The 20,895-nt window shown below is 56.2% G+C and overlaps 2 protein-coding genes across 6 annotated transcripts in view; one reads left to right on the top strand and one right to left on the bottom strand.

The window, feature by feature from the left end:
- Positions 1 to 2,975, top strand: part of BICDL1 (BICD family like cargo adaptor 1) — a 108,900-nt gene extending 105,925 nt beyond the window's left edge. For all 4 annotated transcript variants that reach the window (XM_041728745.1, XM_041728742.1, XM_041728744.1 and 1 more), the window contains one exon: positions 1,431 to 2,975. In XM_041728745.1, the coding sequence (XP_041584679.1) occupies positions 1,431 to 1,589 (159 nt within the window). In that variant the 3' untranslated portion in view covers positions 1,590 to 2,975. The remainder of the gene's footprint in view (positions 1 to 1,430) is intronic.
- A 655-nt stretch (positions 2,976 to 3,630) lies between these two features.
- On the bottom strand, positions 3,631 to 20,652 carry RAB35 (RAB35, member RAS oncogene family). 2 transcript variants are annotated; one of them, XM_041728746.1, is made up of 6 exons: positions 20,456 to 20,652; positions 14,858 to 14,908; positions 12,023 to 12,146; positions 7,565 to 7,689; positions 7,348 to 7,472; positions 3,631 to 5,982 (listed from the first exon to the last, which is right to left on the bottom strand). In XM_041728746.1, the coding sequence occupies exons 1-6, from the start codon at positions 20,505 to 20,507 to the stop codon at positions 5,854 to 5,856; spliced, it is 606 nt and encodes a 201-aa protein (XP_041584680.1). In that variant the 5' UTR covers positions 20,508 to 20,652; the 3' UTR covers positions 3,631 to 5,853. The 2 variants fall into 2 exon arrangements, with proteins under 2 accessions (XP_041584680.1, XP_041584681.1); XM_041728747.1 differs by lacking the exon at positions 7,348 to 7,472 and having other exon boundaries at positions 5,876 to 5,982.
- Positions 20,653 to 20,895: the final 243 nt, after the last annotated feature.

Below are 20,895 nucleotides of genomic sequence, written 5' to 3'. Positions count from 1 at the left end.
TAAGTGCGGGGTGCTGTGCCCAGAATTTGGCACTGGGACACCAGAGGTAGAGAGCATGTGTCCCATTTCTGTGAGTAGGAGGAAGGCACTGGAAAGAAGCGGAGTGTGAGGAAAGAGGAGAGGAAGCCAGGAGAGCAGGACATGAACGAGGGGAGGAGTAAGAGGCCCATGCTGGCTTCTTGCTACCTGGTGCAGGGTAAGGAAAGTCCCTTTGTTTCACACTGAAACCTACAGAGTGGCAGGAGCGTGGGTGTGAGTGCAAGAGGTGATGGATGGGGGGCGGGCGCCAGCCCCACTTCCTGCCTTGTCAAGCATGCGGCTGCCCAGAGTTCAGCCACTGTCCAGCACTCAAGCAGGACACGATCAGCTGACACACCCCAGGGTTCAGCCAAGGTTTGGTGTCTTCACCAGGGCATCCAGAGCCCACTGAGTTTAGGGGTAAAGGAATCAGGCAGATGCGTGTTCCGTTCCTGCTGATGTTAACTAGACAGGGCCGTTTCTATTTCTACAGCAGTAGCTTTCATCCTTTGTTAGCGGCAGAAGGCCTTTGCCGAGTGGAGTCTTGTGCAGAATTGGAATCTAACAACTAGAAGGGAGAGTAAGTGGAGCTGCTCTGTCTAGAAGCCCCTCTGTGGGGTAAAAGCTGCTGTGCTGTAAGGCAGTCGGGGTGAGGGAGGCATTTTCTAGGCAACTTTAACAAATTGGGGAAAAGTGCTACCCCAGTGAGGAAGGCAAGAATATGGGCCTAAGCAGGAGGAAGGCAGGCCCTTAGCTAGTGACGCCCGTGGCCTGTGCCACAGGTGGGAGCCATGCCCAGGGAGGCCTGCAGCATGTGGTTGGTTGTGGGCAAGGGCTGCACCAAGGGAACCGTGTCCTGGCCACGTGGGGCTGCCGGTGGTACCTGGGCATCAGCGGTGCAGCCTGGTAGAACTTCAAGGGGGCAAGGAGGCCAGAAAGGCCCCCTGTGGCTGACCCTTTGGACTAGAGAGCTGGCAAGCAGAGGTGGCCCTGGGGCCTGGGGAGGGACGCCGAGGGAAAGGCACACCCGGCCCCAAGGGATGGAGGGGGCAGGACGGAGGAAGCCCGTCACAAGCAAGGCCCGAGTAGAGACAGGGAATTATCAGCTTCGGCCCCGAGCCTGCCCCTCTCTGGGCTTTTAGGGATAGACCATTGGCAGGGTCAGCCAAGGAGCTCGTGCTAGCAAGGAGAAGCCCCATGCCCTGAGGATACGGAGGTGTCGGTGGCTCCTGTGTGGCTCCCTTGTGTTCGGGCATCGTGTCTACACTCGCTGCTTTCTCGCTCGGGCTGACCTGGCTGCAGCCATTCAGTCATCTCATCCCATCCCATCCTCATCTGGCATCCCCCTGACATTTGCTGCCCTTGGCACCAGGTCAGAGCCCTGCTCAGCCCCTCTGTTCTGCCCCCCGCAGGATGACATGCACAGGGTCATTGACCGGCAGCTGATGGACACCCACCTGAAGGAACAGAGCCGGCCTGCTGCCCTCTCCGGGGCCCAGGGCATGGGACGCGGGGACGAGCCCAGCACCACCGAAGGCAAGAGGCTCTTCTCATTCTTCAGGAAAATTTAGGTCGGGAGGAGTCAGGCCAGCAAGGATGGGTGGACTAGAGGTGACTGAAGCAGGGTGCGTGCAAGGGCTCATCGCGCCATGCTGGCACACGAGGGCTCCCCTGGGCCGGCTCAGCGGCCGCACTGCCCACCCACACCAGAGCTGAGTCGTCCGGAAGGGCCCACTCAGCCTCTGAAGGTTGCCCTTGACAGAGGGACGGGCAGGAGCCCTGTCCCCACTGCCAGGCCATGCCCAGCCCGGGCTCCCCGACGGATCGCTGTTGAGTGGGGCTCAGGCTGCCTCCAGCGCAGCCCCTCGGTTGGGCTCTGCAGCTCAGACGCGATGGATCGCAGCCCACCCCACCCACCCCTCAGCGGCTCCCGCGTCCAGCCCCAGGCACTGCTGCCCTCCTGTTTTGGAATACGGGGAACAGAAGGAATGGAGGCCGTTCTCTGCATGCCTCAGGAGGCTGTCGCGGCCCCCAGCTAGCCTGAGCTGCGGCGGGGGGGGGGTCTGGTCCTCCGGGACACCGGCCCGAGGCTGAGCCTCTAACTCTCCCCCCGGCTCTGGCCCAGGGAGTAAGGCGAGGCAGCTCCTCACCCTTGTGCATGCACCTCTGCCCGGAGCGCCTGTGCGGCAGGAGGCCCAGCCTGCAGGGGCCTGACGGCTGGGGCCGTTCTCTTGCATTTAACCACGACGGGCTCTACCGGGGCTTGGCTGTCGCCGTCCCAAGCTCAGGAGGAAGAAGGGCCCTGCCCTGGCCGCCCCTGTTCTCCCTCCCTGGCCTTCAGGCCAGCCGGTGTTTTCATGGGCCCTCTGCAGGCTTTAGCCATCTAGTCCTTTCCCCTTCATGGGGCCAGAGCTGGGAGGGGGGTCTCCTCCTCTTCCCACCGCCCCCTGCTCCCCTCCACATACAAGTTCTTGGCTCAGCCAAGCAAGTCCAGGCCACAGAACAGCCCCAGAGGGGTCTGCAGTTGGCCACCTCCACCTCAAGGGCAGCATTGGCACCAGAGGGCGGATGCCACCAGATACTGCCCACCAGGCCTGCAGAAGGATGAATCCTGCAACCTGCTGCTTCTGCTCCTTCCTCAGCAGCCATTCCACCCTCTCTGCTGAGGCCCCAACTCAGAGGCACCCCCGGGCTGAGCCAGCCCGAAAGCTGCTTTACAAAGGATCATCTCCCTCCCTCCCAAGGGAAAAAGCACAGCAGGGATGAGCGGAAAGAATGTACCTATAGATATGTACATACCACAGTGCTGTAATTTTGTATGTAGCAATCATGTAAATACGTGTATGGATTTTATAATATACATATTATATATAAATCTATAAAGGCATATTTTTAGAAAAACAGCGCACCACTGCTTCTTTTGAAAATAGTCTAAGAATAAAATGAATTTCTACAGAGCCTCCCGCATCAATCATTGGGTACCCAGAGGGCTTGTATGGGCAGAATGCAGCGCACATCCGAGCCACCACCAGCTGGCTAAGAAGCGGCAGCAGTAGTAAGGCCTCCACGCGTTGGGAGGTCACTCCTATCTTGGTACCAGTGAGTGGACTCCGCCAGGAAGGGGCACCTCCCCTGGACGGTGCAGGCATCCTGTCCAGGACAGCTCTTAGGGGACTGCCTCCACACCCACCCTGGCCCTGGGCGCCCTGCCAGGGCCACAGCTGCCCAGCTACAGGCCAGCCCTGCCAGTGCTGCTCCCCAAGCTTGAGCAGGCCCCACAGCTTGGCAGGCTTTGAGCCAGAAAGAAATCACTGCAGGCAAAGCTTCCACTGCATCCTTCCGGGCATGCAGAGAATAAACACGGCGCTTCCCCCTGGCATCTTCCCACGCGTGCTCCCAACCTATGCATCCAACCAGGGGCGGGGTTGTGGGGGCCTCAACCTGGGCCAGCCTTCTGTGGAGAAAACACGTTTGGCTTCTCCAAGTGTCCCTGGGCTTCAACAGGCACCTGTGCTGGACTCAGACCAGAACAAACAAGTGCTGGACACAGTGGGTGGGAGGAAGGCAGGCCCACCCAGAGCACAGCTGGAGGAAACAGACCCTGGAAGAAAATTTGGCAGCTTGAACCTTTATTTTTAGTATTTTTTTTAAAAAGCATAATTAGAAACTTTCAATACAGAAATAATCCTAGCAAACCATTTAAAAGTTTTGTTGTTCGACAGGAATTTCACATCAGGTCCACCAGGACGTCAGCCCAGCCCTGAGTCCCCCACCCCCACCCCCACCCTTCATGCGTGTAACACTCAGTGGGACAGACACTGTCGTCACCAAAATCACCCCACCACCTGGGTCTGGACATCCAGTTGCCAGACCCATAGTGTCTTCTAGCCTGGGCTGGAAACTTCCAGGACCCCTTCTCCCCTTATTGCTTGAATTTGCAAGCACTGCCACACTGATGTCACGTGAATGCTGAGTTGAGTATGCCGCCCACCCCAGGAGTCTCAAGCTCTCTGCGTCCTACACAGGCCTATGGTCACCCAGCACAGCCCTGAGGATGGAGAAACCACACTTTTGCTCCTGGCCCCCAGCCAGTCAGAAAATGCCTGTCGGCTGGCCCCACGGCCACCCTCCACCACAGCACTGCTTCCCAGGCTCAGAGCTCCCCCACCTCTCCAGGTGGCTCTAGTGAAGGCCGGCTCACAGAGAACCACAGGCTTTTGGCAGTCTGGGGAAGTGGAGAGACAGGTCAGAAGAAACCCCCAGTTTTTATTGATTAAAAACCCATCAACAATGTTAAGAGGGATAATCTGCAGTGTGAACTGTAATGTGATTGTCCAATCAGGGCTTTGCCTGGAAATCGCCTAGGAAAGGAAATCTAAAACATCATGGTGTTGAAATAAATTATTCCCAGGTTACATGATCCTTTTAGGGGAAAGATGAATGGTGGAAGTGTCCCGAGGGGGGACAGTAATCCAGTACAGATGACCCTGGTTTCTTCCCCCAGGGGACCAGGGATAGAGCTGGCTGGCTCCTGGCCCCGGCCACCATTCCTTCCCACCCCCTAAGAAATCCTCCTGCTGCCTTTGTACTAAAAAAGTTCTGTCGGTGATCCAAAGCTGCTTGCCGTCCAACTCCGAGGTGGCGTCCCCATGGTCCAGCACCAGCGCCCACTCCTCACATTCAGAGGGGCCTGGTGCCACAACGGAGACCCAGGAACTCCGGGAAAGCCCTCTGCTGACACAGATGAGGGTGGGAGGCCCGCTCTCCTTCCCCACCAAGAAATGGCCAGGAAGGCAGGGCTGCTCTGCCGAGAGCCCAGCCCCACAATGGCAGGAAGCCATTCAATTTTTCTAAAAACACGGACCCAAAGTGAGGAGGCCACAACTTTTGCTGCTGTGCCAACCAAACCTCAGGAAGAGAAAATGTAAGGAACTTAATTCATTTGATTTGGCTTCATTTTATGTTAAAATAATGTTCCTCGGTGCCCCTACAAGCCCCATCCCTACACAAACACACCCCTACCTTTCTGTTGGAACTGAAACAGGTTGGTATAAATTAAAAGCCAAGGTTTCCCTGGGTTGTAGTTCAGAGGCATCTAGAAGGCAGGACAAGAAATCTGGTGACCAGAAGGCAGGAGCAAGTCTTTCTGCAAGCCAAAAGGCTAGGCCTCTAATGGGAAGCCCCAGGCCTACCTCAAGGCCAGGTTTCCCCCAGCTGCCAGGATGGTGACGGGGGCAGGGGACAGGGAAGGGGGGGGAGGGAAGGGAGCTGGACTCGGAAGACACACAGCACAGGCCCCGGAGAGAGGAGAGACCCTACGTGCCAGGAGAGGAAGCCGACAGCCTGTAGGAGAGAACAAGGAACGTGGAAGGCCCACTCCACCAGCCCAGGTTGACAAAAGATGTGGCTAGAACTCGATCCTGTCTCCTCAGGAAGCTGCTGGCAGTAAGATGGGGTGGGGTGGGGAGGGTCTATTGCAGCAGGCTGGCATTAAGGAGGCAAAAGCCAGAGCAGGACGAGGGTGATGCGGCTGGTTAAAGCAATATACATTATGTACAAACTCTGGTTAATCAGTCCGCTCGGCTGGCAGCGTCCTCGCCAGGCCCGGGTGCCTTGGCCGGGGGCAGGGGCACCAGAAGGGAAGGGCAGGTCGTCCAACACCTTCTTGGCACTCAAAGGGGGAGGGGAGGAAGTGCCGATGGCGCCTCCCGATACAAAAACGTGGAGAGAATTCTTTAAATAACGGCACGAAACTGAGACTGTCCCCGAGGAGCCCCGCGGGCCTCGGGCCGGGGAGTGGCCGCAGTGCAGTCTCTGCAGTGGGCTGGGGGGGCATTAGCAGCAGCGTTTCTTTCGTTTACTGTTCTTCGTGAGCTTCACCACGTCGTTCTGTTGTTGCTGCTGCTGTTTGGCTAAGTTGTCTTTCTTTGCTCGGAGGACCAGCTCTGTGATGCAGTTGAACATCTGTGAGGACGAAGGAGGTGGGGTGGCCTCAGACCCAGCTCAGAGTCTCTGCTGGCCGCCACGGCTGCCTCCCCGGGCCCCGCGTCCCATTTGCTATTTCTACTCGTGAGAGGGTTTTGCATGTATGTTCTCAAACCCTTTCCAAAAAAAAGTCAAAAAAGAACATCAAAGCTCCATGAGCTGTGTCTTAGAGAAATCAATCTCAGGGATTTTCCAGTCTTTCTTTTAAAAAGAGAAAAAGAACCTCTCCAGCTGGAATCTTCAGACAAGATAAAGGTGCCCCTGATCTGGTGACAGGCCAGAGGGACCCACAGCCTGCCCACTTCATGCCATGTCACCACATGTCCTGTGCAGAACTTTCCCCAGACCCTACCCCAAGATGTCCTTGTGGTGCCAGGATCCAATGGGACTCCACCTGCCAACCCAACCCACAGGCCTCTCCTCCACTGTGCCAGGAAAGGTGTCAAGCATTTGACGTAATTTGCTCCACTTACCCCTCACGACCCAGGAGGCAGGGGCGCTCACCCTACCCTGATCTAAGGAAGGAACAGGTGCAACCTAGAGAGGTTAAGTCACCACCTCAGGTCACACAGAAAGGCCTGTACTGTGATCCCAACCTGACTCTGAGGCACCCGGGCTCCCTGCCATGATGCAGTCGGGTGTCCAGGACACAGAGGGGGATCCTGGCTTCCCTGGGTCTCCAGATTCCACACGCTGTGGGACAGGACTCACCCAAAGCTACGAGCATGGCCAGCCCGGGCTTGTGGCCAAAGGTCCCCTTTTCTCCCACAGACTCCCAGCTATTTTCCAGCAGGCCGAGTGGAAGGGAAGCTGCCCCTGGCCAGAGGCTCAGCTGCTCCACGGGGGACGGGTCTCCCCAAGAGCCTCTGGGGCCTCGCAGCAAGTGCCCACCTGAACTCTTGAGGCCACGGGAAAGCAACCAGCTGTCTGCAGGGACGCCAAGGCCCCAAGGAAAGCCCGGAGAGCAGGAAGGGGTACCAAGGCTTGGGGCCAGGGTGGGCAGTGAGGCTGAAGGCTGAGCGGGAACCCTGCATAGCTGGGCTACAGTCTCCATTTGACCTGGCTTCTTACAAGCTGGGTGATAGTCCTCACTCCAGAACCTCAATTTCCCATATAAAACATGGAGGTGACTTAGAGAACGGCTGAGATGTGAGCTAGCGCCCGTTAAGGGCCGAGCACGATGCCTGGCTCCCAACAGGCACCGAGAAATGGCAGCTACTAAGAGGTTTCCTGTCAGCCCTCTGGGCGCTCTGGGCAGGCTAGAGGCGGGGAGAGGAGGGCTGTGGTGGTTGCACACAGTGGGCCCCGCTCCCTCCCTGCCCCCACTCTGGGCCCTCACCTCACCTCTTCCACATTGACGTTTTCCTTGGCGCTGGTCTCAAACAGCTGAATCCCCATCTGCCCTGCGAATTTGTAGGCATCTTCTGTTTCCACCACCTTTCGCTCGGGGTCATCATTCTTGTTCCCCACTTAAAGGCAAAAAGCAAAGTCAGCCCAGCCCTGCAGGAGCACCCCCCTCCCACCCTCCAGGCCAGCGTCCCCACAGGGGGTCCAGCCTCACCTAATATTCGGCACACATCATCACAGTTTTGGTTGATTTCATGAAGCCACCGCTTGACGTTGACAAAGGACTCGGCACTGGTGACATCATAAACCACGATGACCCCGTGGGTCCCCCGGTAATACCTGGAGGGTCAGGATCTGTGTCAGAGCTTCAGCCTGGACAAGAGTAGCCCCTTCACTAAGACACAGCCTGCCCACATCCGGAGAGCGGCCAGGGAAATGGTGATGGGGCGAAAGCTCTCCTGCAAGACACCCAGCATCTGTCCACCTGACCCCGGCTGGACATACCGGAACCAGGCCCCAGCCCAGCACTCAACAGCACTGCTGCTCACGCTCATGCCCAAGGCACCAGTGAATGAGAAACTGCCTTTGAGGCGGTAAGTCAAGTTGTTCAAGTCTGCCACTAACTCAAAACTTCTTTGAAGTTCTTGTTTTGTTTAATATGCAAGTAATTTTTGTATTTGATGCTATATTCTCACTGTCTTTGTTTTACCATTCAAAGATTTTTCTCTCCTCCAGCCAGGCTTTATAAAATGCCATTCCAAGAAGACACACCATTTGAGAAGCCCCACCAACGTCTCATTCACTCCTCTGGGGGCAGGTGGACACCTCCCTTCCGCCACTCTGGGCTCATCCACGCCGGTGGCAGAGAGAGCATGAAAATGGTGTGGGGCATCCAGTCCCAGCCAGGAAGGTGTCCCAGATGTGCCACCGTCCAAACGTGCAGACCCTATGGCGTGAGGTCAGCCAGAAGGTCTGGAAGGCAGGAAGATGTAAACGTTCCCCTCCGGACACCGTGACCCCACTCATTTACAGTTCAGAGGGACAGCTGGAGGACATCGACCCCACGCACCCCGCCCGCCCCTTAGGTTTAGCAGGGCTGAGCACTACTGGGCCCTCAAGCCTGTGGGGGAACAGCCCCTCCGCACCAGAGCCTTAGTGAGGATGGAGCCGGGGAGGCCGTGGGTGCAGCCATCTTCTCACCACTAGCTCGTCGGCGCTCTGGCCACTCTTGCTTTCTACACCCAGTCACAGGACAAAGGCTACCGGGCACCATCTCTGCAAGGCGGTGGGAGCCCGGGAAGGTTACTGCACGCACCTCAGCGCACCTCCTTCCTCAGCTATCAAACGGATGTATCAGTCCTAGCTTTTGGGACAGTTGCGAGGAATAAAGAAGATAACTTATGTTTTCACAAGGGCCTGTCAACAGTCAAGGAATGGTGGCTCTTTACCATTATTAATATTCGTTCAGTGACAAGCCGGGGCCCCTGACACCAGTGTAAGAAAACCAAGGGACAGCGTCAAGGCAGCTTTCCCAAGCCGGCTGTCAGGGCTGCGGGCAGAAGCAGCCCGTGCCGTGCCCGGGGGGCCTAGCCCAGTTGGTGTCCCCTACCCCGTCTCTCCGCCCCTCAGAAGCCCGCTGGGGTCCCAGGGGCTTCATTCTGCCCGGGCTCTGCCTGCTGGGGACATGTTGTCCCTGCCCTGGGAGCCCAGACTGTCAAGCTGAGCAGGTGCCAGGCCCTCAGAACCAGCTGCTGCCCGGAGCACCAGGTCATCACGCAACTGGGCAGGAGTGCACACCAGGACCAGGACGACAAGTGACTGTCCCCTGCTGGCAAAGGTAGTGCAGGCAGAGGCACACATCGCCAAGCTCTCCTATGTTGAAGACCATTGAGAATGCCAAGAAGTGCTGAAAGGGACTTCACCAGAGAGCGAGAATAGTTTGAGGACGAGACCGGGGGCTCAGAGCTCTGACAAGGGGGTCACTGGTGTTTCTGGGCCTCCTGTCACCGCCGCCACCAGTAATCACACACACTCACCTGTGCTCAGCTCTGTGCCCGGCACAGCGCCCAGCACTTCATATCCACTGCCTGTTCATCTGAAGCAACCTGCTATGACGGACACGAAGGTCGCCATTTCACCAGTGAGGACATGAGGCTGAAGGGAGTGACTGTGCTGAAGTCACAATGTCTGGGTCTGACTCCCAGGCCAGGGCCAAGGCTCCAAGGGGCTTCCCTTGCCCACCATCTGGCACCTCACTCCTCCCTCCTCCCCAGCCTGCACCCCAGCCACACCTCTCAGGGGCAGCAAACCCCAGCTACAGAGAAGAAACAGGGTAACAACAGGGCAGGATGCAGTTTTAGTTTCTCTTTTAATGCCCTGAATCACAAAAGGCCATACTACTCCACCCCGACTGCCCCAACCCCTGAGAACAACTCCTAAACTCTTTCAAGACTCCCTTCCTCACCAGCCACCCACACAGGACGTCAAGTCTTTCCATGACCCCTCGCATGGCGTGTGCAGTGCCTCTTGCCTCATGAAGCGCAGAGCGGGGACCCACAAGATGGAGCTTCCTCAGCTTCCCCAAGACAGGCAAGATGGCCAGCAAGGGCTGAGCCTGTGCCCACAGACCCCCACTGTGCAGCATGCCCCCTCCTCGAGCACCCCAAACACACACATATTGCCCTCAGGTAGCTGAGCTATTCCAGTGTCCCCAAAAGAACGAAGGAGGTGCTTCACCCTCTTCCCTCCCTGCTCCAAAAGAAGCTGACCTCAAGGTTGCCACGGGCTCCTCTGCACCCCGACAAACCGCCCTGCAAAAAGCCCTTTTCATGGCCATGGGCCCAGTATGCTCAGCCACCCTGAATGCCCTGAGTGGTTTTAGCCCATAGGAGACACCAGAGCATCAGCCTCGGCCCCAGTCCCTCAAGGTGGGGACTACAGAGAGCAGAAGGCTGAACCAGAAGGCAAGAGCTTTGGCATCAAACGAACTTGAATTCAACATGTAACTTACAAACCAAACTAAGTCACTTTACCCTCTCTCCATAATTTTCTCCTCAATTTTCTCATCCATAAAATGGAAATAATCACAGGACTCTTTATCTGGGATTCAGTGAAACAAACAGGTAAAATCGTCAGTGACAGTCGCAGCTCAGAGGAAGGATGTCTGGGGTCAGTGTCCAGACCTCCTGACACAGACGAGAGGTCTTGTTCAGGTCTGGATGCTTGCGCTGCCCGTGACGTCCATCCTCCCGCAAGGAGCCTCTGAGCAGCTGCCCTCCCCAAGGACTTGCTGGCAGCTGCTAAGACACAAAAGGACTCAGGGAGCTCATCAGCAAGAAGCCACGGAGAGCTGCACTGGGCAGCCCCCAAGCCTGGGGACCCGCGGAGTTCAGGGAAGCACAGGCCACGGCACAAATGTGCTCCCCACAGCTGACCCAGCTGACCCAGCTGACCCGCTCAGGGGCTGCTCAGGCTCCAGCCGCTTGAACCAGGGCAGCTCTGGCCTCACCCCTCTCCTTGCACAGCAGCACCCCCAATAACATCCCCCAACACTCCCAGCCACCACTGTAGGGGCTTCTCACCCCTCAGCAGATCCTCACAAGCCACAGGATGGGCAGCCAGCCTGGGGTCTGTCCCATTTCCATGCCGAAATTTCCACGCCACTTCCCCAAGAGCCTCCAGTCACACAGGAACTTCTGGGAAGAGGCAAAGGAGAGGCCTACCAAAGCAGCAACTACTGCAGGCCAGACACTGACTCCTAGTCTGCACCCGCCACGGTGTGGAGCTCAGGCTTTGCTACTCACTGGGAGGACCCCTCTCAGAAGTCCCCCCCACCTGTAAAATGGGGAAAATAATAGTTCCAACTGCAGAGCTCAATGAGATCATCTGTGTGAAGGACTGGCACAGAGGACTGAGCATTAAAGCAAATCCTAAGGAGAAACCCTCTGGAAAACCAAAGCACAGAGAATTTAGGCAACCGCCCAAGGTCACACAGTAGAACAAAAATATAAATTCTAAGCTGTCTGCCTTCAAAGCCCTCCTCTTTCCTGGAAGCTTTTCTATTAACAGCACAGGAACCAAGAGCCCCTCCCCAGGACTCCTGCTCTCTGGGGCTCCAGCGGGGCTCCCCCATTTACAGCTGAAAACCACAAAGATGCTGGAGCAGCAAAAGAGGGCAGCCCACTGGGTGAGCCCGGTTCTGGGTAAATGGCTTTGGGGAGGCAGAGGAGAGGCCTCCCAATGGCCTCCTATGTACCAGTACTCCTTCCTAGCCTCTCAAAGGAGAGAAGCCTCCTCCAGGTGACAGGAGCCTGCACGCCAACCCTGGCTGTCACAGCTGGCCCCTAACAAGAAGCACTCACCAAGTATGTGACCATCTAGGTAGGCAGCATCACCATGCTCCCATTTGCCTACAAAGGAACTGAAGGCTAGAGGGGAACTGAAGACTGACTCGTACTCTCCTGCCAGGCACCCCGCCACTGGCCCCTGTGGGCTGCAGCCTACCTCATCACCTCCTCCTTTCACACAACACCAGCCACTCTGTGGCAAGGAGTGCCTCTCCTGACGGCTCAGGGGCCCACCCCAGGGACATTGCTATGACTTGGGACACCCGACACTGCATCCAAATGTAGGTGGCAAGGGGTCAGAATGGGAGTGGGCCAGCCTGACTCACGTGGAAGTGATGGTGCGGAAGCGCTCCTGCCCGGCCGTGTCCCAGATCTGCAGCTTCACTTTCTCCCCATTGATCTCCACAGTCCGAATCTTGAAATCCACTCCGATTGTGGTGATGTAGCTGCCTGCGCGCACACACACACGCACACACATGCACGCGCACACACATGCACACACATACATACACACATTAGCAAGGCCACCAGGGCGCCCCGATCGGACGCATCTGCACCCGCACAGGTGACCCCAGCCTCTGCCATCCCTCCCCACTCACTCTTTGCACCCAGCACGTTCGAGGTCTCAGGGACACAGCCCTGAGCAAGAAAGACAAGGTCCACACCCCAGTGGTGCCCGCAGTGGAGGTGAGGGTGAGACAGGACACAATGACACAAAGTGATAAAGACCACAATTTCAGGAGTGAGAAGCACCACAAAGGAAATTAAACCAGGATGAGACAGGGGAGGGGACAGGCTCCTTTCGTTAGAAGGGCCAGGGCAGATGTGTCAGCAGTGGCCTGAGTCCTGGGTCCCCCAGCACACATTGTGGGGGTTTGCTTCCTGGGCTATACCCAACACTGTAATGACCCACAACATTTACTTCCTAACACACATGTCACAACTTGTATTTTGGAAAACACTGCTCCGGGAAGAGGAGATGATAGCAAAAATAGCAATGGGGGAGGCTGAGGGGGTTGGGGGGTGGCGGTCATGTGAGGTCAAGCATGTGGTGGGAAGCAGATGGGGAGCCCCGAGGCCAGGTCTCAGGGCCTTTGTACCATTTTGGCAAGCTGGGACTTTCTCTGGTTGTGGCAGAGTGGCAGTGAAGGGTCTGAATCAGAGCCTGAGCTGTGCTGTAAACAGTTCGCTCGGGCATCTGTGTGAAAGACGGAAGAGAAGATCTAGCCAATGTCCTAGTCCCGCCCAGGCTGACCAACAACTCGCATTCCCACTGTTTGGGGCTTACTGTGTAACGAGAACACAGTGCTGCAGAAACACACAGCCCTCCCGACCATACGGAGTGTATGGAGGGCTCAAAGTTCACAGAAGGGTGGAGATCCAGGAAGGCTCTGGGGAGGAAGTCACACATGGGCCTCACTTGAAAGAACAGGTACCATTTCCAAGGCCGAGAGAAGGCAGGGGGCGCAGAGCTACCAGCCTCTAGCAGGTGGGGCCCCGGGCTGCAGCTCAACATCCTTACATGCACAGCAGCCCCTTCCACAAGGAAGCATGGGGCCCCAGCATCCGTGATGACCACATGGAGAAACTGATATAAACTCCACTCACGTGAGGAGGCCTTAGAGGTCTGTACTGACAAGGTGAACAGAGCTTTGGGTACAGGGTGGGCAGAAGCTGCCATGACGTGTCAGGCCAGAACCTACGACGGTCTCCACTAAGACACTGGCGGTAGGAACGGAAAGGAAAGAGAGCACATGGGGAGACCAGAGCTGGAAGCCACTGGGCCGGGGAACACGAGGGACACCAGGAGGAAGAGCGGGGATCCCGAGTCTGAGGAAGCTGCCCAGTAGTTACCACCCCTGAACGGAACAGAATAGCAACAAGCCCTAGCTGCCACTTCTGACCTGGGCCGGTTCACCCCTCTTTAGGCAACCTGGTGGTCCCCCGCTCCCGGGAGGTCACCATATTGATGCCGAACTTAGTGCGGACACCCAACTGGCATAGCGCACTACAGCCCAGAACTCTTGGGCTCAAGCGATCCTCCTGCCTCAGCCACCCGAGTAGCTGGGAATACAGGCGTGCGCCACCGCGCCCAGCTGGCTGCCACTTCTGAAGGGACTCCTTCGCCCAGGCAAGAGAACACGGGCATCTCCGGTAATCCTCACAATAACCCTACGCTGAGTGGTCCCATTTTCCAAATAGGCTGAGGCTTAGCCATGCTCAGGGGCACAGGGGACAGATAATTCTTTCCGCCATCACACCACCAGTGGCCCACTTCACCAAGAGGGAAGTGTTCGCCATGTAACTGCTTCCTAACTGTAGCTCGATGGTCAAGCACAGCACACGGAATCCCGATGACAGAGTCATATTTGGTCCTTGATCAGAGAGGCCAAGCCAACTCAAAAGCTCTACGATGAACCTGATGTATTCAACAAAAACAGGTCCAACTTTACCGGGGATCAGGAAAATGCAAATTTATATGATAGCACTTTCTGCCTATCGGCTTAGCAAACATGAAGACTAAGACGCAGCATGGATCAGAGTTGACAAGGAGCACTTCTGAGCCCTTCAGTGGGAGTGTCACTTAGCACAGCTTCTTTGAAAGGCAAGTTGGCAGTTTCAAATGCATTTACCCCCTGACCTAGTAACTCCACTTCTATACAAAGATAAACATAAGACGCATCCCAAGTAATGCATAACTTAAAATAGAAGCAGCCAGAAAGTACGCACATATCGAGAGCACTGCTGGTAAATGATGCAGATCAGAACCAGAGGTCTGCTAGAGATGGGGAAGGATGGTCCGTGATGTGCTGAGGGGAAGGCCAGTTCCCAACCCACTGCATGTGGAGTTGAAAAAACAGCAGGAGCCACGCACTGCGCCGAACAGTGGCCACAAAGGCACCAGAGTAGAAGCAGGTGAAGGGACAGCTTTCTCTCTCCACCTCGGAGTCTGCCTGTCTGAAATTCTACCCAGGCATGTACTAACTCGTAATATTTTAAGGAAGGGAAAAAAAGTTAACAATGGGGCACAGAAAGTCTCCGGGTAGAAAAAGGGATGGGCCTACAAAAGGATTTTTTAAATAAGACAGACATCAGGCAAAGGCACCAGGTAAAGGGATCTCAAACCCAAGAGCCCAGCAGCACCCCAGGGGCACACTCACCTGAGAAAGTGTTGTCTGCAAAACGTAACAGTAAGCTGCTCTTGCCCACACCTGCAGGAAAGAAAGCAGGAGATGAGAGGGGCCACAAGTCCCTCCCTCTCACCCTGTCCTCCAGGGAGATGGCACCCAAATGCTAACTCTTAAGAAGCTCAGCAGACCCATCTCCCACCTCAATGCTGCTTATCTCCCCGACCGGCCACATGCTGAGAGCATCTCTCCCACCCAGTGTCTGACCTTTGCCTCTGTCCGGAAGGGAGAGAAGTTGCCCCTGAGTCCCGCATGATGAGATGAGAAAGGGGCTCGTGGCCAGGCCCTATGCTGAGCAGACCCAGAGGGAGACACCAGATGACAGAAAAAAAAGCAAGGGAAAGGTCAACCAAATGATACGGATTCCAAAGCATGTCTAAAACACACAGTCCTGGGGATCCCTGGGTGGCTCAGCAGTTTGACGCCTGCCTTCAGCCCAGGGCATGATCCTAGAGTCCTGGGACCAAGTCCCATGTCAGGCTCCCTGCGTGGGGCCTGCCTTCTGCCTGTGTCTCTGCCTGTGTCTCTGCCCCCGCCCCCCTCCTCTCTCTGTGTCTCTCATGAATAAAAATCTTTCAAAAATGAATAAATAAATAAATAATAAAACACACAGTTCCTAGAAAAGTGTACACCATGTGTGGAGCTGCAGTTTGTGTACAGCATCACACGAGGAACTGTGGACCTGGAAGGGACTCTTGATCAAGGCCATTTTGCAGGTGAGAAAACTGAGGCCCAGACAACACAAACCAACTGCCAGCCATCTTCCCCCTGCCAATGTCACTGCCAGCTGGGTTGGTGAGGAGGGGCTGTCTGCCTTACATCTGTCAGCCCAACAGCTCACATGTGCTCAGACGACTTCACTTACCACGGCACCCCCTGACACAACCTGACCCAAGGATGAGCAGAACCCTATAAGCTTGGCTTCTCTTTACCTCCAGACTAGCAGCTTTAGCCGGGGCCCCTGCCTTGTTTCCCCCATCCCATCCCCTATCCTTGCCAGCCCTAAGGCCAACTGGGTAACCCAACCACAGAAGGAAAGAATCTGTACACACAGAGCTGTGTGTGTGGCAGGCACCTGAGCTCTACGGGAGGCTGAGCAGCTGGCCTTTGGGCCCTCGGCAGGGAAGCGTGGGGCTGAGCTGTGAATCCAGGGCAGTCTACCCCAGGGCTCTACAGCTCTCTCCAGTACATACTGCGAGGGGAGTCTTCCTGTGTCTGTTTCAGGAAGTGGAATAAAAAGATGCCGAAAGGGCTCCTCATCTCACTCCTGTTGATTCAGAGCAGCAGTGCTACCACTGCTAGACATGAGATCTTAAACTAGGGTCTCAAGAGCCTCCAAGCTAAGTGCAAATTTGTGGGGAGAAGCCCACAAGGTTCATCAGCTCCTGAGAGGGCGCTATGACCGCCCCCTTCCCCTGCTGTTTCTCTAAACCTGACCAATCCCAGACACCCTCTCTGGCCAGTCCTCTCTGAGGATCTCTTCCGGGGACTTCTCCAATGAGTGAGCTGTCTGGGGATAACCCAGAAGAACTTGCTTCATGGAGTGAACCTGGGGCTTACTCCCCCAACAGAGGCTGGGGTGCGGCTCTGGGCAGACGGGTGCTGCGCCCACAGTACCTGCAAGCTCTTGCTCAGAGGCACTTCCTCATTGCCGCCTCTGCGAGGCTTCCTGCCGAGTGAAGGAGAGCCCAGGCCCTGGGCTGGGTCCCTCACAGAGCTCTGCCCAGTGCCAACACCCCATCGGGCCTGCCGGATCCTTGGCTTCCTCCTGGAGCCTTCTGGGTCCGCTTACTCAGCTAAAAGCTGTGTCTGGGCCACTAGTTGGGAGTTCCCCTAGGAAGGAGATCGCTCCTTCCTCACCCTGGACATTTACAGTGCTGGAAGCTGGGCCCGGCACTTAGGAGACACCAGCAAAACACGGTTTAATGAATTTAGGACAACACAAATCACATTGACAGCTATGCCATCTAATGCTATGACCGCGGCATTCACAGAAGCCAAAACAGTAGTTTTCAAACTTTCAGGGAGCAGCACAGTCCTTCTTTAAAATTAAATTTTATCTGAATCCCATAGATCTAAAACAGGTAAGGGGGGTGCGCCTGGGTCAGTTAAGTGTCTAACTCTTGATTTCAGCTCAGGTCATGATCTCAGGATGAGACTGAGCCCTGTATTGCTGGGCATGGAACCTACTTAGGATTCTCTCTCTCCCTCTGCCCCCTCCCTCCCTGACTGCTCTCTCTCACTCTAAAAATACATAAAATAAAAAATAAGAGGTAAGGGGGAGGTGTTTTCTCTGCACGAAGCAATGAAGCAGCAGTGTGCCCTCCAACCTGGCCTCTCCGAGTCCCCTCCCTCCCCCCGCTGCTCTGCAGAGCTGCTGAAAACCACCAGGCTGCAGAAAGACCACTACAGCCACCACAGTAACTGTTGCTCTGACCTGACACCAACCTCCGGCACTGCTCTTTCCTTTGAAAGGAAGAGAAGCCCACCCTGAGACATGACATCTCCCAAATATCCTTGGAAGAGGCCTCCTCAGGAAAACAAGCTGCTTCCATTTATCCCACAGCACTGGCCTAAGACAGGAAGTGATAGGTACCAATCTACCTTCACCGCAGCTGAAGTCAAAGGCTTTGCAAGGGCCATACGTAGCATGAGACCCAACTAGTCCAGCCCCGTCACCTTCTACCCAGCAAAGAGTACAGGCCCCAGCACCCAAGGCCTCCTGGCAGCCAGGAGACAGATTTACCCACAAACACCATGCATGCCCCTCTCAGCCATCACCGCTCTCCCCTGCTCCCTGCTTCTTGGCCTACACAGGTGCTCTGGTCCTCAAAAAGCCCCCACAAAAGTCCCCACCCCGGCCCGGCTCCTCCCCTGGGCTATAGTTAGTCCCTCACTCATCTGGACTTCAGTTCTAGACTGCTGAAGACCCTTAGACCTTTGAGTAAAGCATTTGCAATTTTAATCCTGGCTCAGCCACCCATTCGTTGTACAACCTCAGACAAGTCACTTCCTCTCTCGGAGCCTCAGCTCACTCATCGGTAAAGTGAAAGGCTTTAACTAGTTCTCTGATGGCCACTCCAATCTCCAGGTTCTAAGAATAAGGATGGCTGGCCCTAGAGATCAGATGAAATGCTGTTATACCCGAGCTAATGTCAGAAGAGCACAGGAGAAAGTAGAGAACTTTAGCCATAAGGAAGAGCTGCAAAAGCTGAGGGAACGTGTTCCAGAAGCTTGTACAATGTGGCAGAGTGGGAAGAACTCTAGATTCATAAAGAAAGAAACGAATATTCATTGAGGGCCCCCCTTCGCCAGGCCTGACACCAGCTGCTCATGCATAGCACCAATGTGCATTAACTCCAAGCTTTGCCTGGGATGAGCTGTATGACTTTGGGCAAGTCAGTCAGCTCCTCTGAGCCTCAGTTTCCTTTTTGACAAAATGCACAGGCAGCAGGTGAGAATCAGAGGAGAGTGTCTGTGAAATCATTTGAAAAACCTTCAGAAAGCCTCCACGTAAGGAGCCAGTCTGGGGCAGTGTCCGACGTTCGCCTCCTCGCTCAGCTGCCAAGTTTGGTCTGAGCTTCCTGGCTACCATCTCCCAGTCTCACGAGGGTCCAGCTGACTCCCGCACCCGACGTGGTTCTACAAGTGCAGACTGAACTAGGAGCCAGCCACGGAACTTAACAAGTCTTCTCCCACACCTGACTTCCCAGTGAGAAATCAATATACCCGGCAAAACAGACTTTGAGAAGGTGGGGGCGGGGGGGTGGGGTGGACCAGAACCATCCCCTGGGTTTTATAGAGGAGAAAAGCCAACAAGCTGCATCTCCTTGCAGAGTTTATGCTTTTCAGTTTTGGATATCAACACACAAGCCCTAGATGTCTTGCAGAGGGCTAAGGGCCCTGACCTTGGCGGGCTTACTTTAACTCCAAAAGGAGAGAAACTACCCTAATGTCAAGTCCCTGGGAACCACGGCCGGGGCTAAAATCAAATCCTATAAAGGCATAAGTCTTGGGACACTGAGGAATGCCAGAGTCCACCTCCAAGGGTGAATCTACACAGCTTGTCTGGTTTTCTTTCATTCAAACCACAACGAATCCACCCTCCACCCATCTAACTCCTTCCTTGACCACAGCTACTCTGCATCTCCCTCGTCGGCCCCTAACTTTTCCCCTTACCTCTCCCTTCCACCAGGAACCGCAGAAACCTCAGCCGTCCTTCACCGGATCCAAACCACCAACCACATCCCAATCTAGCTTCACAGTGAGACCAAAACCCACTCACTTCCATGGCCATCACCCAACACTCCATCAGGGTCTTACAACCCCTGTGATTGGTCCCTTCTTTCCTTAACAATCCATGGGCTCCACCACCAACCTGGCCTTCAGTCCTGTGACTCCCTTGCCCATACTCAACTCAGGTCTGGTCTATAAACGTGGCATGCTCCCAAGCCTCCTTCCCCATCATATAATCCCAGCACCTCAGCTATGCTCCCATAAACCTCCCAGAGCCTGCCTCCCTGACCTCCTGATCACCTCATAAACCAGCTTACCTGCCACAAACACCTCTAAAACCCTCCACCCTCTCCCAGAAACCAACCTATCTTTTCTAGGGATACTTAACATTCATTCACTCATTCATTCATTAGATGTGTTTTAGGTGCCTACTGGGTGCAGGACACTGCACCAGGCCGTGGAGAAGGTGCAGTGCACTCAGCTAGGAGCTCTCCCAGAGCATATATATGGTCAAAGCCCTTTTGTGTTATTGGCTGACCCACCTCCAACACCCGTCTAGAATACCGTAGAGCGAGCACGTACTGAGCACTCACTACGTGTGGGCACTCGTCCCAACACTATGTGTGCATTATCTCACTGAATACTCCGTCAGCCCCATAAGGCAGATCCTGCCTACTATTATTCCATTTTACGGATAGGGAAACAGAACGATACAGATGATAATTCAGCAGGAATGTGCCAGGCCCTGTGCGAGGTAATCCCATGAGACAGGTTCCGGGATTATCTCCATTTGACAGAGGAAGAAACTGAGGCTTACAATGAGCACTAACAACCACACCAGTAGCTAGCATCTACCTACGGCTGACTTTACGCCAGGCTGGGCGCTGAACACTTTCCCAGCTTTATCTCATCACAGAGTCATACCACCCAGCAAGGCAGGTCCCCACTTCACAGATGAGGGAACCGAGGCTCAGAAAGGCTAAACAATTTGCCCAAGGTCACGGAGTGAGGAAGCTGGTAGTCCCACAACTCGAACCCGGGTCTGTCCAACTCCAGACATCGCGGGACTTGACCAAGGTCACACGTGAGGCAGGGGCAGGCGCGGCAGGAGGACCGGGCGCCCCAGCCCGACCCCTGCGCGCCCCGCGCGCCCTGCCCTCCGCTCCGACGCCGGGCGCCCCAACCTCAGCCCCTCGGCGCGCCCCTCGGGCCAGCGGCCGCCCGGCAGCCCCGCCCCGCGCGGGCCGGCACCTCCCCGCCCGCCTGCCCGCCCCGAGGCCCCCGCGGGCCGCGCCCGGCAGGGCCCACGCCGCCTCCGGCCGCCGCGGCCCTCACCGCTGTCGCCGATGATGAGCAGCTTGAAGAGGTGGTCGTAGTCCCGGGCCATGGCGGGCGGGGGAGGCGCGCGCGGGCGGGCGGGGTCGGTGCTGGCCTCGCGATCCGCAGCTCCCTCCCGGCTGCTTCGGCAGCGGCGGATCCACTTCCCGAACAAACAGCCGGAACTGACAGAAACACCTCCCTCCGCTCCCCCTCCTCCTCCTCCTCCTCCTCCTCTTCAACAGCCGCCGCCGCTGCCACCGCCTCCCTCCTTCCCGCCCCGCCCCGCTAGTGCGCAGGCGCAGCGCTTGACACCGCCTCTGCGCAGCCGCAGCGCGGCCAGCCGCGCCCTCTCCGCGCTCGCCCGGCGCGCAGGCGCCCAGGCGGAGCCCCGCGGGCGCGGGCTTGCCTGGCCTGCGTCTGTCCGGGGGACATGGGCGCAGCCGCTGGCGGCCGCG

Source organism: Vulpes lagopus, chromosome 14 (genome assembly GCF_018345385.1).
Source record: "Vulpes lagopus strain Blue_001 chromosome 14, ASM1834538v1, whole genome shotgun sequence".
NCBI lineage: Eukaryota > Metazoa > Chordata > Mammalia > Carnivora > Canidae > Vulpes > Vulpes lagopus.
Note: the sequence above shows the minus strand (reverse complement) of the source record. Positions and strands in the feature narration are given on the sequence as shown.